Raw genomic sequence first — 14,651 nt, forward strand, 5'->3', positions numbered from 1 at the left:
GAGAGTGATTCTTTCCAAACAAAGAATAATGGGGGGACGAGGACTTCCTTAAATGTTCAAAATAACTCATTAGGAATATCATCAAGACTTGGTGACTTGCCTCTTTGTAGGTCATTTATGGTGTCATTAAGCTCTAGAGGGAAGAGATTTGTTAGAAGTGGGTGCAACAATGGGGAAGCATGAGAATTTGTTTTGATAGACTACACAATAACCCTTGCATTCATGCTTTGGAGGGATAGCCTCATGAGAGAGTGGTGCTTTCCATACAACCAATAGTAGGAGGATTGGGACTTCCTTAAATGTGCAAAAAAACTCATCGGGAAGATCACTAGGACTTGGGGACTTGCCTCTCTTGAGGTCATCTATGGTGTTATTAAGCTCTAAAGGGGAGAGATTTGTCAAGAGTGGATGGAGTGATGGAAGCATGAGAATTTAGTTTAATAGACTACACAATACAAGAAAGAAAAAAGTTTGCAAAAGAAAAGAAGAATATTGCAAAGAAGAACTCAAATGAATGTTGAGAAAATGCAAATCATGTACCAAGAGATGAGACGGTCGAATATAATTGTGACTGATTGGCTATGTGGCGAGAGACTGTGGCTTCCTCTCTTCAATGGGACATGCTTAGGAAGTTGCAAGTGATGAATGGTTTGAGGAGAGAGACTAGGGCAAAAAATAGGCCACCAATCAAGAAAAGTTGGCCCTCAAATTATAACATAATAAAAGATGGTTCTGTTCTAGTAGGGCAATCGTAGGGGAGGGGATAGCATTATGTCTATATTTTGTGATTTTAGCTTTTGCATTAGTTCTTTCTACATAGTAGAGAGGGAGGAGCTTTTCTCCTTCTCCCCTTTCAATAGGATAAACATCTCCTTAGTAGGTGTATGAATCCTTCTTATCCACCATCCCTAGTTTAAGGCAAGATCTACCTAGCATGTATTTTCTCAACTTAACTTCAATTTAACTCTTAGGAGTTCCTCTTGTGTAGAGGTGTTACCCTCATTGATAGCTTGAGCACTGTGGGCATATTTTTGGTTATGGATTTCTCTTTTCTATTTGGTGGCCCTACTCTGGACTTTCGTGAGCGTCTTTGAAGTTTACTTCACTACATGAGACCATGTAGTAGCATTTGGGGAGGGGAAGTTCAAAAAGGCCAAGCCATAGATGCCTTGAATGTTATTCTTGACACAATCCAATTTAAATAATCCAAGGTTACAGTAGAACCAACTAGCCCTTATGATGTGCTCATTGTTGGCAGGATTAGTTGGATGGGGAAGTGATATATTGTGCTTATGTCTTTATAGACCTTAAAAGAGCTACTTAGGACACGATGCTTGTCGAAACATAAGTTGTGTCCATCCTAGCTTTCTTAAGGGCATTCCCTTTATGTTTTATAGACCATGAAAAAAATATCTCAACATCTAATGCTACTAAATTATAAGGAAAATTTTAGTCTAACCATGCATTCTTTTCTTTTCTTGAAAAGAACTTGATGTTCATTCAAAAATTTGTTTTGGATATTTTTAATCATATTACACACACACATGCATGTGAAGCCACGGAAAGTGCACCTACTCTTGACTTTATTACTTTGATGAATAACCCCTTTGAGCATGTGTGTGTGCAAGAGTGATCGTGCACGTATGTATATACATACGTATGTGTATATATTTATTTGTATGTGAGTGCACACACAAAAAATATGATGGCTATATGGACTTATGAGAGAGAGAGAGAGAGAGAGAGAGAGAGAGATAGCACCCCTGAACTCTTTGTGCTCCCCTTTTCCGGTCGTCTAACGCCTTATGTCGTAAGTTCTAATCGTGGGGATCCCCAAATCCTAAGTTGTAATCTTTGGGTTCCCCAAAGCAACAAGTCTCTTCCTCCGCACCTAACAATGCACCTAATAACCCTAAACTCCCCAACCCTAAGCCCCCTACACAGCAACCAGTATAAAGCAACCCCCACTTCTTCCTTAAATCCCTAAACCAACGATGCCCATTCGAAGATCGCAGTTCCCGATGCCTTATCTCCAGTCGCGGCCTGCGTGCGATCGAGCTGGTCTCTGTCCCTCGCAGGAGCATCTTTTCGGCCCTGACAAGTCTGAAGCTCGAGGTTGTTCTACTGCGAGGGAGGGGCATGAATTAGAAGCAATGCCGTGGTGGATTGAGAGGAGGAGGAGGAGCTCTTCTTTCATGGCATTGCTTCCACCTCATGCCCCTCCCTACCAGCCTCCTACATCCAAACAAGCACATGGCCTCTCAGCTACCGAATCGTCCCGCCAGATGCAGGCTGATGGATTGGCTCTTTTACGCATTGCAGGGTCGGTGAAACCCACCAGAGATGCAGGTGTGAATAACTCCTCCGAAAACTCTCGAAGCTTCTTTCTTGTTCTCTTGGTTGGGAAAATGCCTGAACTAGTATTTACAGAAGGTAGAAGAAGATTTTACATGGTCACTGCTCAGAAAATGCCATAGATCTTTTTTCATGAGCGAGCAGTCCTAAACCTATCATTCCATGTACAGGAAATCACACAGATAACTTCTAAGCTGGAAAATCTTATGTTCCGTGTGAACATGGATGTCGAAACCGGGAAACCTAGTAGTTTGAGGCCCCATTCCCTGTTCCATTTCAGCCTTGTGGTTGATCTTGATGCTGCTCTCTTAGTTTCATGCCATGCTTGATGAGTCCCCTTTCTATAGATCCCTCTTGCCACGAAAACGACCATTTTAGTGTGGGGAGTTAGAAGAAATACATTTTTACTTGCAAATAGCGTTCTGCATTCCGCAAGAGCAGTTCTTCCGAGGTGATGAGAGGAGGTGTGCGAATGCCTATTGGTGTAGTTGAGAAAGTTCTAGGAATCCTCATCGTACCTACAAGATATGAAGACATGAAAAAATGGGCAGCTGTCTCAAGAAACACCTTACATGTAGGGTACAACCCCTTTTCCAGCCTCTATTTTTGATGCCCTACACTTGTTCACATTGCTTTGTGCATGATTAGTCAAAGGAGTGATGAGATTTTTGTAGGGACATGGGGGACTGAAGGTCTTTGAACCTACATTCCTGTTTGTCTTGCATCCTCTCTAATGTTGTTTCTCATTTTCTTGAATAATTCTTTTATTTTTCACAAGTTGTGTTGGCTTGATTTTCCCTCCAAAGATCTAGGAATAAATCGTCCCTTTATTTGAGTGGCTTCAACTAGATTGGGTTTTTGTAAACTTAATAATCTTGAGTTGAAATTTTTGTTTGTTTTCATTTGCACTCATCCAGCTTGCTCATTGAATCTCCAAAATATACTTCGATTGTTGTAGCTCTTTCTTGAAATTTAATGGGCATGCTAAAGGAGGTGCTAGGAAATACAATCATTGGAAAAACGAAATCGGACAAACAATCTTTGAATGTCCATGGAAGAGCGAAATTAACCTTTTCACTCATGGTGGTTGTGTTTTTGAGTAAAAACCATGAGTACTAGAGATGGTTTGCTAGGGAAGAGGCCTCTCCCACATAAAATTGATAGTTAAAGAAGGCAAATTAATAACTTTGAGATTTTTCCAAGTTCTCAAGACTTTGAGCTAGAATTGCTCCACACTTCTATAGAGTAAAATGACCCAATTCACACTTCTATAGAGTAAAATGACCCAATTCTCTAAGGGGTTGAGAGGTCCTTTTCATGACCTACTTTTTTGGTAGGCTATTAGCCGTGGTTTGTAGATTTCAGATATTTGAACGTACTTTACCCTCTTGTAGGGTACATATTGACCATGCCACTTTTTAAGGTGTTTCTTAGTATCTACCCATCTTCCCCCCATAGGAAGGATTTGCATGGAGTTTCTAGCTCTTTTAGTGTCGATTTGTGTGGCCTTTTCAAGATAGGTAGTAAAAAGTGTAGGCAATGAGGATACAATTGAGTATAATGGCTCCTTCTAAGAGGCTAACCTAAAAACACATCCAAAATTTTGGCTTTTTTTGGAATTTGGCTATCATTTAGCGCCACCTTTGGTTTGCGTGACCATAAACACCATGGGGATTCTAGAAGTTTGAACAATTTACCATCCGATATGATACTACATATGTTTTTAGTAACCATTTGAAGAGATAGTTTGATGACACTCTTAATACATGCCTTTTCATGATTGTACTAATGTAGGATTTAAACAAAAGTTTGAAACACAGCCTTTGAATGTATTTAACACCTTTTGATCATTGTTCAGGACCATTTGTGTCATCAATAAATTGGTAAAGCACCTTTTGCTTTTGATTCTCATGGAGAGTAATGCCCTTTAAATTGTATTCCCTAAAATTTTGCTTCAATTAGCCATCTTAGGGCATCTGTCGTTATATTGCAAATAGTAAGAGGGCTAACATACAACCTTGCCTTTTGGATTTTCTCAAGGGGAAAGGCGGGGTGAGGGCTCCATTAACTACCACTCTTGAGGATGCATCTCCAAATAGAGCCATGACACTTTTGATAAATCTCTTGTTAAATTCCATGTCTTCAGGGATTGGAAGATGAAGTTCCATTCCAGCTTATGATAGGCCTTGTCAAACTCTGTTTGAAAGAAGATAAATAAGTTTCATTGTCTCTTGGGCATATTTCATCCCTTACTATATACATCTTAGCTCTTGCCCTAGTTTTGTCTCTACAATAGAGAGTGGTAAGCTAAAATATTTGTGCAGTATGGACAAGTTGTGGATTTGGTCTTTTACTATAGTCCCAATATCATATCCTTGAATAGGGAAAGTAGCTTTTCTCCTCCTTTTAAAGTAGGTTAAACAATTCCTTGGTAGGTTTATGAATCCTTCTTGCCACCATCCCTAGTGTAAAGTGACATCTACCTACCTTATATTTCCTCACCCTGGTGTAAAGTGAGATCTACCTAGCTTATATTTCCTCACTCTGCTCTACTTCAAACTTTACTCTTAGGAGTTCATTTTGTGTAGAGGTGTTTCCCTCCTTGATAGCTTGAGCATAATGGGTATATTTTTGGGTATGGGCATTTATTTTCATTTGATGACCTACTTTGACTTCCTTGAGCATATTTAATTTGTTTTACTTCATGAGAACATGAAGCAATTGGGGAGGGAAAGTTCAAAAACCTGAAGGTCCAGATGCCTTGAATGTTGTTCTTGACACACTCCAACTTAAATAATATGCAATTAGAATAGAACCAACCAACCCTTACGATGTGCTCATTGTTGGTAAGGAGTGGTCAAACATGATAATGCCTTTATAGAGTTGAAAAGAGAAAAGTAGGATAGGATGCTTGTTGAAACATAATCCTTATCCAATCCACTTTCTTAAGGGCATTTTGTATATGTTTATTAGACCATGCAATGTATATGTTTATTAGACCATGCAAAAAGTTTTTCAACATCTAACTCTACCAATTTAGAAGGAGATTTTAAGTCTAACCATACATTTTCTTCTTTTCTTGAAACAACTTCCTCATTCAAAATTTTGTGTGTGGATATTTTCAATCGTATTAAAGCATCCAATTAAAATGATGGCCTACTTAATAATCTACATATACTCCTAAATTTTATATTTGCTTAGAAAACATCAAATTGTATATGTAGAAGGAATAGCAATTTCTTCTTCACCTTTCAAGATAACAAGTATTGATTATTGAATGTTACTATATTTAAGTACCTATTTGAACATACATACAATCCTTGGGTGAACCCCAATAGAGGTCCCACCATGTGTGAACCGCTATAGCTGTTCCACCATTCCAGCCCAAGCGGTTAGAATAATGAATGCTATACATACTAGTTGAGAGGCTTTTGAGGTTTCTTTATAGTGTTGTATCCATAGCTCTAATCTCTTGCAAACAAGGGAGGTTAGGTGATAGGTTGTTGTGTTACCTGTAATTTTTAATTGCATTGGCTTTGTTGAGGTTTGAAAACCCCTTAGTATTGTTAGAGACAACCTTTAGTGAGTTAGTCAATACTTCCTTTTGTTACTTTTCACTTTTAGTTGGGGGAGTGTGCCCTACTTTTGAAAATATTCTTTTGGAAGTGCTATTCCTTTTAGGGATAAAAGGAAGTATCCGATTTGCATTAGTTCCAAGTCTTGATTCTTAATTTGCTTAGGATATATATATATTCTAAAAACAATGAAGAAGATTACAATCCTTCAAACTTTTTTCAGAATTAGGTTCCTCTTCTTTAGTAGATTGTTGTGAGTTGTCAATAAATCTTTCTTTGTCATCGGAGTATATGATTGTTTGATCATCTTTTCTATTATCTTCAATACTCTCGACTTCACTCATTAGAAGGTTCAAGCTTGCTCGATTATATCTTTATGGCTTGCTAATTTAGGTAAGAGTAGGGTAAACTTATTTTGGGTTTAAGGTTTAGCTTGCTTGATTATATATTTAGAGCTTGCAAATTTAAGTGAGAGTGGGGTAAACTTATTTTGGGTTTTGGATTTGTTTGATATACTCATAGCATTGTTAATACTTTTGTCCTTTTTGTTATTTACCTATTGGAAAACACCATTATTTTGTTCTTTATTATGATCAATGCTTTTATTGTTAAATTTAGTATTATTTTTTGTCAATCCTTAGGTAATGACCTTGTTTTAAACTTTTGAAGTAAGAAGTAGAAAATTTTAATACATTAATGGATAGTTGAGAACATGCACTCCATATTTGTTAGAGATCTCTAGGATTTTAGGGAGATCTTGGTCCAAATCAATCTCAATCATGATTTGGAGTGATAGCGTGGATTGGTTAGATTAATGGGATCTTTTTCCAAGAATTCTATCTAATGGTGCAACTACTACTTTTAGATTTAAGACATGGTTGTAGGTGCATTGACGACTGCAAATTCAATTGAGATAGGTCTCTTCATTGCCTTTGGATTGTTTGGGTTGAAATTAGCGATCCATTTAAAGAGGACCCCATCCCTCAAGATCTTAAGGGTCATCTCCACAAGCTCAAACTAAAAAAATGTTATTATTTGAAGGCAAAAAATGCATATGATATGATGTTCATTGAATTGGACAATTATTATCTAGATCTATACAATGAGTAGACAATAATAGTAATTTACTACAATATGTCTATTGAAGAATGTAATGGGAAATTGTAGTTTGTCATAAAACTAGACGAAAGTGAGGTCGTCAAAGGAGTAAAGCTTAAAAGAGTTAGTGTAACTTTGAAGAAAAGAGCTTGACAATTTGATAAGAGCAACCAAGGTAACTTTAGTACTCAATTAGAACACCATGTGTAGTGGTTCGTTGCATTTAAGGTTCCTAACGAAACATTTGAGGTGGTATAGCTTTTTTTAACACATACAAGCATTCCAAAAATCATTCATAATTAGGAACATAGTGAGATACTCTCAGTTGAAGAGGATGGTTCTTACTTGGTGGAATGGCATCTTGTAGGAGACTTAAAAACTTTAAAATGCATGCGTGGAATATCTAATGGTGCAAATGCAAAGCATCCATTCCTACATTGCTTGACAGAGAGGGTGGAAGGAAAAGATAGGAAGAACTAACAAAGGGTGATAAGTGTTGCACCAACATTGTTTCATGAGCGATATGCAAAGATAACCCTCTCACACAATCCAAAAACAAATGAAAAGGAATGCTAGTTATTGAATCGACTTTGTCTAAGTACATCACAGAATGAAAATTTTTGATTCTTTACAACAACAAACACATCCAAAACACAAGCACAAATAAACAATTATGTCTCTTGTAGACTTGATTACAACAAGAACACGCTCAATGTAGAGCTTCTAAGACCTTGAATAATGTGTAGAATGTGAGTTTCGAAAGAAATGTTTGCATAAAGTCTTCATATCTCTTTGGAGTTGTGATAATACATGAAACCGTAAAGCATGGAGTTTTTAAAGTCCAACGAACTCAAACGAGTGTCCACATGCTTGAGACCCTCGTCTCTTCTCACATCGGGAATAAAAAACCAAACTTCGAGATGGGTCCTTATTTCCTCACTCTCCCCCCTTTTATAGGTTCTCTCCTCTCATACACATGATGAGTGTTTTTAAAATGTATAAAGCTCTCCTTAACATTTTATGTTTCTTTTAAGAAAAGCATTAAGCTTTTTTTAAAAAACGTTTTGCTTTTCGTAAGTTTCTTTTTTGTGGATTCTCATCTTTTCGAACTCATTAGAAAAAGTGGTCTAGTCCCCCGTTCCCGTGTTGTTGCAACATGGAAAGCTTCAAGAGTGTTATAGATGAAAGCGTCCCTTTGGTCTTCAAATCCAAGTTGTGTTAGCTTCATTTCCCTCTTGGCCATTTTACTTTTTTTCTTTCATGGTATTTATCTCCTTTATGTGCCCTGAACAGATTTGTTGTTTTGCCTCCATCACCTGTTTTATGGAAATTTTCCTTTCTAACCAGTTCTTTGAGCTTTTTAGTTGATGCTACTTCTCTTGCTTGATGCTTTACTTCTTAATTTTTGGATCAGCATATACATTTTCTCTAAATGTACAACTAAGATCAACACTCCATGTATGCTTCATGGCTACTTCTTGGCCTTTTTGAGGATTTGTAATTTCCATTTGTAGCTTCATTGCCTTTGTAAGTCATTGTTCTTTGGATTCCTTGTGCTTTTTTCGCTACTTCCAATCATAAGAGCATGCAAACCTATTTTTACTCCTATCAAATTCAAATGTGTCTACAATCTCCCCCTTGGGATTGGAAACTTTAGATTTATCATGTTTTAACTTTCTAGTTTTCACTCTTGAAAGCACTCTTGTTTCAACATTTTCTTCAGCCCCACTATGAGGATATACATTGATGGAGAAAATTTTGTATAAGTATATTTACTTTGCTTACAGGACGCAATTGAAAAAAAAAGCTATTGCAATATGCAGGAATGTGGAGCGAGTGTTATTAAGGCTTGGGCTACATAAGCATCAAGTAATGATTGAAAAAGATGAGAAAAGATAAGCAAAAATAGTATCTTGCAAAAGAAAAAATGTTTGAGAGTAGCAAAGGCCAGGAAGTTTCTTTTAGCACCTATTAGTGAGGAAGGGAATGTCACACTTCGTAGGCCGTGAGATTGCAATGGATGGAAAAAGTTGCATATTGCAGTTCTTGATTGAAGTAACGGTAAAACAAGGTTGTGGCCAAAGCCAAGGTTTAGATTAGTCTCAATAAATTAGCACCCTTGCTTTAAAAGGTGGTGTTTAATAATGGAGATAAGCAAGAGTTTATTGATGATATGTATAGCTTCTAGGAAAACAGGTGGAAGTATGGGGTAAAAATTCTATCACATTATATGGTGCGTACTACGTCAATAATGTAAAAGTGTATGACTTGTATAAATTATTATGCATATTTTTACGTGTATAATATGTGCCTTTGTAGCATATCCTTGAGGCACATGGGCCATACTTTACATAAAAGAGAAGCATTAGAGTTTGGTCCATGCAAGAGAGATGGTACCAAAGAAAAACCAATCATGGTGGAGGGGTGAATGGCAGCAATACAATGATCCAATTGCTATCTTGGTGGTATAGGATTATAGTAGTAGATAAAGCTCAACTCTTGTAGAAGAGAGCAAATGAAAATGCTGATAAATCAATTGTAGACGTGAGTGAATCACTGCAAGCCACTAAAAAAGTGTGTTATGATGGCTCAAGTGCCAAAGAGAACCATGCCAAGTGGTTAGAAATACAGCTTCAAGAAGATAGTAAATGGGTTCGAAAAGAACTAGGATAGTAAGATGAACAATGTGTTTAGTGTGAATGCAATTCATTATTTAAGAGAGAAATAGAGAGTGCGTTTATGCGAATGAGTTAAAGTTTAGGTAGTAGATAAGAGAGTCACTTTCTATCTTATTCATTAAGATTCCAAATCTCTTGTTATGTTGGAAAGATGGCTAGATCTACGGTTGCCACGAAGAAGCTTTTTCTTAGAGCCCCCTATCGTATTCAACTTTATGGAGTATCTACTAGCTCATATATAGTCTTGGACGACGGTACTTCATACCCTATGAAGGGACCACCCTCTTCTCAACCTAACCTAACTTCCTCAAGCGGTCTTGAGAGGTCTTTGTTAACACCTCTATAAGAAATGCAAGTGGAAGCCAATGACAATGGCCTTGAGAGAAATCAAGATATATCAGGCTCTTTTGATCTCATAATTTTAAAGGCGAGTTTCTCAAGACTTGTTTATGAGATTGTGCACGACCTCTATTACACAAAAAGTAGGAGGTGGTTTTTGACATAGGGTTAGGATAGACTCGATTGCTTCACAAAAGAATGTCTTCATGCTTTGTAGTGTGCTACAAAGACCTTTTTGGTAGACTTGATACGAAATGATGCTTAACATTGTGTAATACATGTGAAGTGTATCATTATAACTCCTTAAAACTTTCAACTTGTAAGAAACCTTCAAACAGTGAAGGATGTGTTCGTTCCAATGGAATGAATATAGTTTGTAATGCTATCTTTTTTGGAATAGTGTTTTCATTGTGCATTAGATATGTGATTATGTCCCAGTGCAAAATTGTTGTACTCACCTAAAAATATGAATTAAGTTTTTGCTCTCATCCTTTACTTTCAACTTCAATGTGCATCTTTATTGTGGTTTTTACTAGCAAGGTCAATTTCAATAGAAAAAACATTGAAAATTTTGCCATTTCTCATTGCAGACTTTACTCTTGATACCTCCATATAGTCTATGTGGTGTGAAGTCTCTAAGGGCTTGCAATCACAATATTCATTTCTCGATTATGGATTTATCCATGAAAAGTGGCTCTAGATGTTAGACTTTGGATAAGGGATCTTTTGGTATTTTTTTGTTTTAAAAAAATGACTCTTGACCATCCAACGGGTGTGTATGCAAAGTTTCATTGCATTTTGATAAAAGGTTATGGATTTATGATCACACGATGGACCATATGTATGAAGGTATATTGACCCAATCTTTAGGTTTAAGTGAGTTAAAAGTTCATTCTTTTTCTCATTTTTACATCTTGCTTTCATTATTTCCTCAATTCTCACATCCTCAACCTTTGTCTCTCCTCCATCCACCCTTCTTAAGCTTGCATGGCATGCACCAAGCAAGCCGCTTGTTTTGCCTTGGCAAAGAGGTCGCCATAGCCCTGCCTAGAGCACGAGGTGGATCTTTCTCTGGTGCAATAGCATGTGCTTCCCTCCCTTGACCACAAAGATCGCCATAAAAAAAGAGGAGATGGAGACTAAGGTCTATTTCCCTTTGAGAGAGAAGGAGAATTCAGTGTGGGTATAAGCTTCTTATTCCAAAAGTTTCTTTCAAAATGTCATTTGAGAAATATTACAGGACATGTGGCTGAAAGAGCTGGGAAGGCTTTGGATGCAAGTGGCCAATGGCCCATTGCCATGCAAGTAGTCTGTTATAGTCATGGAGGCCTTGCAAATAGTTGTAGAAGGATTTCTCATCAATATATTCAATAAGATATAACTAGCAGGCATCCATGCAAAGCGCTTCACAATCATAGATAAAGACATGAACTTCATTGTTTTGGCTTTGACATGACAAGGGGCTTCGTAGGGTTTGCCATGCGAGTGCTACAAAATTATTATACTTGAAAAGCCAAAAAAATTTGTATATTATGTAACACACACAAACACACATACATACATAAATAAATAAATAAACAAATAAATAAAATGCGATGTGTACACAATTCAATTAGTTTAAGTAAAGTTGCTTTTTTTTGTTTCTTGAAATGTAAGCACTTTTTTTGTGTTTATTGTACACGTGCATCAAAAGTAGTATTAGATATGAATACGAGTTACATTATCGTCTGTTCGTGATACGAGTATACATACTACATTGATATAATTAAGTCAAATTATATTAATGTATGCATGTACATTATTAACGTATCAGACATCATTATCGAACTTACACAAATCACACATTTATTCAATGAATATTTATTTATAAAGACAAAGCAAAATATTTTTTATTCATCAAGAAAAATAAATGTGATATTTGATAATGATGACAAATACAAAGAGCTGATAACCAACAAGAACTCTCATTCGTTCCTTGGCTTTTTCATCGTGGAGAGCAGAGTCCAACTTTCGATGAAAGTATAAGTTCATTCTTTGCTTTGAAATGATACGCTTTTCCTTTAGCTCTTCCTCAAGGAGAAGTGGATTTGACATTTTTGTGAGGTCACCTAATGTATTGAGCACATGCATTGCTCCACCACGCGCTTGGTCAAAGAGGTAGAGAAGCTTTGATCTTTTCACTAGCACCACCTTCTCCAAGCTAGTTGTCAAAAGTATTGCACCAAAATGTGAGCTTGAATTTTCATGATTGTTTCCTCTCCTCATGGTGAGCACTTCTTGAGATCCTCCTTGTTTCGATGTAAACTCATCTATATATAGTATATCTTGAAGGATATAGTAAAATAAAACAACATGATTAGTAATTGATTTAGAGTTATCGAAACACAACAAAACTTAACCTTAGGGTGTATTCGATCCCTTGGAGTCCATCCATGAAATCTTGGCAAGGGTAATGGCCCCAGATGCCAAACTTTGCAGATGTATGCATCATTTTTTACCAAGATTTTACTCAATGTACCTTACGGTCAAGTTTCATTGCATAAAGATGTATGATAGTTAGAAATATCACATTTGCTAGATTATCTTATATCTTCGTTTCCTCCTATGTCAACAACTTAGCTCTTTGGGTAGAGGGATCCACAAACTTCTTGGTAGGAAGTTAGGGCCTTGGTCCAAATAGATCGAATTGTAATACTTCAAACTCAGTATTCATCACAAGGTAAGCTTCTTAAGCCAAGGTAATCTGCTCCTATACTGCTATGATGGCACTCGTTGTATCTAAGCTTGTGCCATTATATCTTCCAGCCTTTGCCATCATAATTGGATGGACATCCACATAATCATAATCAATGAGGTCTTTCGTAGAATCTTTGATAGGACAAATAGTAACTCTTCTTCCTTCATTTCCAAGTATTTTAGCACATCCGATAGAAGTAAGTGCTGCACACCATCTACTTCAATGGGTGTCTTGAACATGTATCGGCTCTTCAATTGGCTCTTCTCCTATGTATGTGATAGCAACAACTTGTGGAGTTCTATCTTCATCTCTCTCCTCCTTTATAAATGTATCCAATGCAATGAGGTAAATCATCAATGAACAATCACGCTTCAAGAGCTCCAAAGGTGTTGTATCTCGTGCATTGCCCATAGGAATAATGCATACTCTATGTGAAGGATCCACGTGGGCCAAACACCTATTCATCACTTTTTGTGGTTATTTTGTGCTTGAAATACCATGAGCTGTTCCAGAGGCACCAAGTCATGTTAGATCCCTCAATGGAGCATGTGCAAGTCGTGATGGTGGTCACAAAGTCTTCCAACACACTCGAAGGGGAGATTTAGCAGTGAGATCATGCATTAAAGATTGAAGATCTTCTCACCTTAGTTGGCAAAGAGAGTCTCATGAATCCATGTGTCAAAGAGTATGCAAGTATCCATCAAAACAATAAGGAGAAGGGATATGGTGGATATGCAGATGTGAAGAGAGAATGTGTGAAATGAAACAAAGAAACATGAGTAAAAGTAGCTCCACCTTAAAAACCCTAAGTTTTAAACTATTAAAGGTCTATTTGTAGTTTAGTTACGGCTTTACTTACCATATTTGTAAAGTTTACATGTATATGTAAATGTGTCGATGTGGCAATTGTACATTGTATTAGCTATGATTTAGAAGGATCCTCTCCTTGCCCTTCGTTGCACAATGTGTCGATTGCCTCTTTCGCAAACTTTTGAATTGTTGATGTTGTAGGCAAGCTAAAGAGCTTCAGTCACGATTACCAACCTTGCACCATCCTCTCTGAGTTCTTTGTCCATGCCGACTGCTCATGGTCCCCGAGATGATGACATGCCGCCATGTTTTTACCTCTTCTTTTTGACTCCATGGAAGCCATAAAAAGCTAGCCAAATATAAAACACCAAGGCCTATTAACATACATTAAGAGTTACTTTTCTTCTCCTCTCCACTCTTTTATTTTCACATAAGCCTAAGGTTCATCACACCCAAGCGTCCTTGGATCAATAGTTAGAGATGACAATTCATGGCCTAGCTCTTTTTTTCCAAGATTTCGAGATTTCGATTAATTATTCCTACCACTCACAAGGAGACAAGATGAGCAAGGATATATCACACCATAGAACTCTTCTTGATGGTATTAGCCATTGTGGTCTCATGCTCACCATCTTAGGTTCTCAAAGCTCCTCTCCTTGGTATTTAGAGCCGCCTCTAAAGTGCCAATGTCATGTTCTCTCAAACATCTTGAAAGTAACCCATCAGTTGATGCATTCTAAGGATTCTCATAGAGGGCAAGAATCTGCATGGCATCCTCCCCCTCCTAATTTGAATATCATCTAGATGTGCCAACAATGCATCCACCCAGGTCAAATGCCCAAATAACAACCTTCTCTCTGCACATGAGAAAAAGTAGCAAACCACTTGGATCATATATCAAAATCACACTTCGTTGCACAACTCTAGCACCATACAAGCACCCCCTCTAGGATCATAGGTCTGTGGGTGACTCTTATATACTCCAGGATTTTGAACCTCCATAAACATGCTCAAAATGCACCTATCAACAAATACCTAGCACCATGCCTACTCTTTCTA

The 14,651-nt window shown here is 37.3% G+C and overlaps 1 protein-coding gene across 3 annotated transcripts; it reads left to right on the forward strand.

Moving 5' to 3' along the window:
• The first annotated feature begins 1,903 nt into the window (after positions 1 to 1,903).
• Positions 1,904 to 11,576, forward strand: LOC148012995 (uncharacterized). Of its 3 annotated transcripts, none has more exons than XM_087668358.1 (2): positions 1,904 to 2,349; positions 8,852 to 10,614. In XM_087668358.1, exons 1-2 carry the CDS (start codon positions 1,995 to 1,997, stop codon positions 8,872 to 8,874), a joined length of 378 nt encoding a protein of 125 aa, XP_087524484.1. In that variant the 5' UTR covers positions 1,904 to 1,994; the 3' UTR covers positions 8,875 to 10,614. The 3 variants fall into 3 exon arrangements, with proteins under 3 accessions (XP_087524484.1, XP_087524483.1, XP_087524482.1); XM_087668357.1 differs by lacking the exon at positions 8,852 to 10,614 and adding an exon at positions 2,526 to 4,355 and having other exon boundaries at positions 1,905 to 2,349; XM_087668356.1 differs by lacking the exon at positions 8,852 to 10,614 and adding an exon at positions 10,636 to 11,576 and having other exon boundaries at positions 1,907 to 2,349.
• The last annotated feature ends 3,075 nt before the right edge of the window (positions 11,577 to 14,651 follow it).

This window comes from Lygodium microphyllum, chromosome 26, assembly GCF_053477565.2.
Source record: "Lygodium microphyllum isolate KBCC chromosome 26, Lygodium_microphyllum_v1.1.10, whole genome shotgun sequence".
Lineage (NCBI taxonomy): Eukaryota > Viridiplantae > Streptophyta > Polypodiopsida > Schizaeales > Lygodiaceae > Lygodium > Lygodium microphyllum.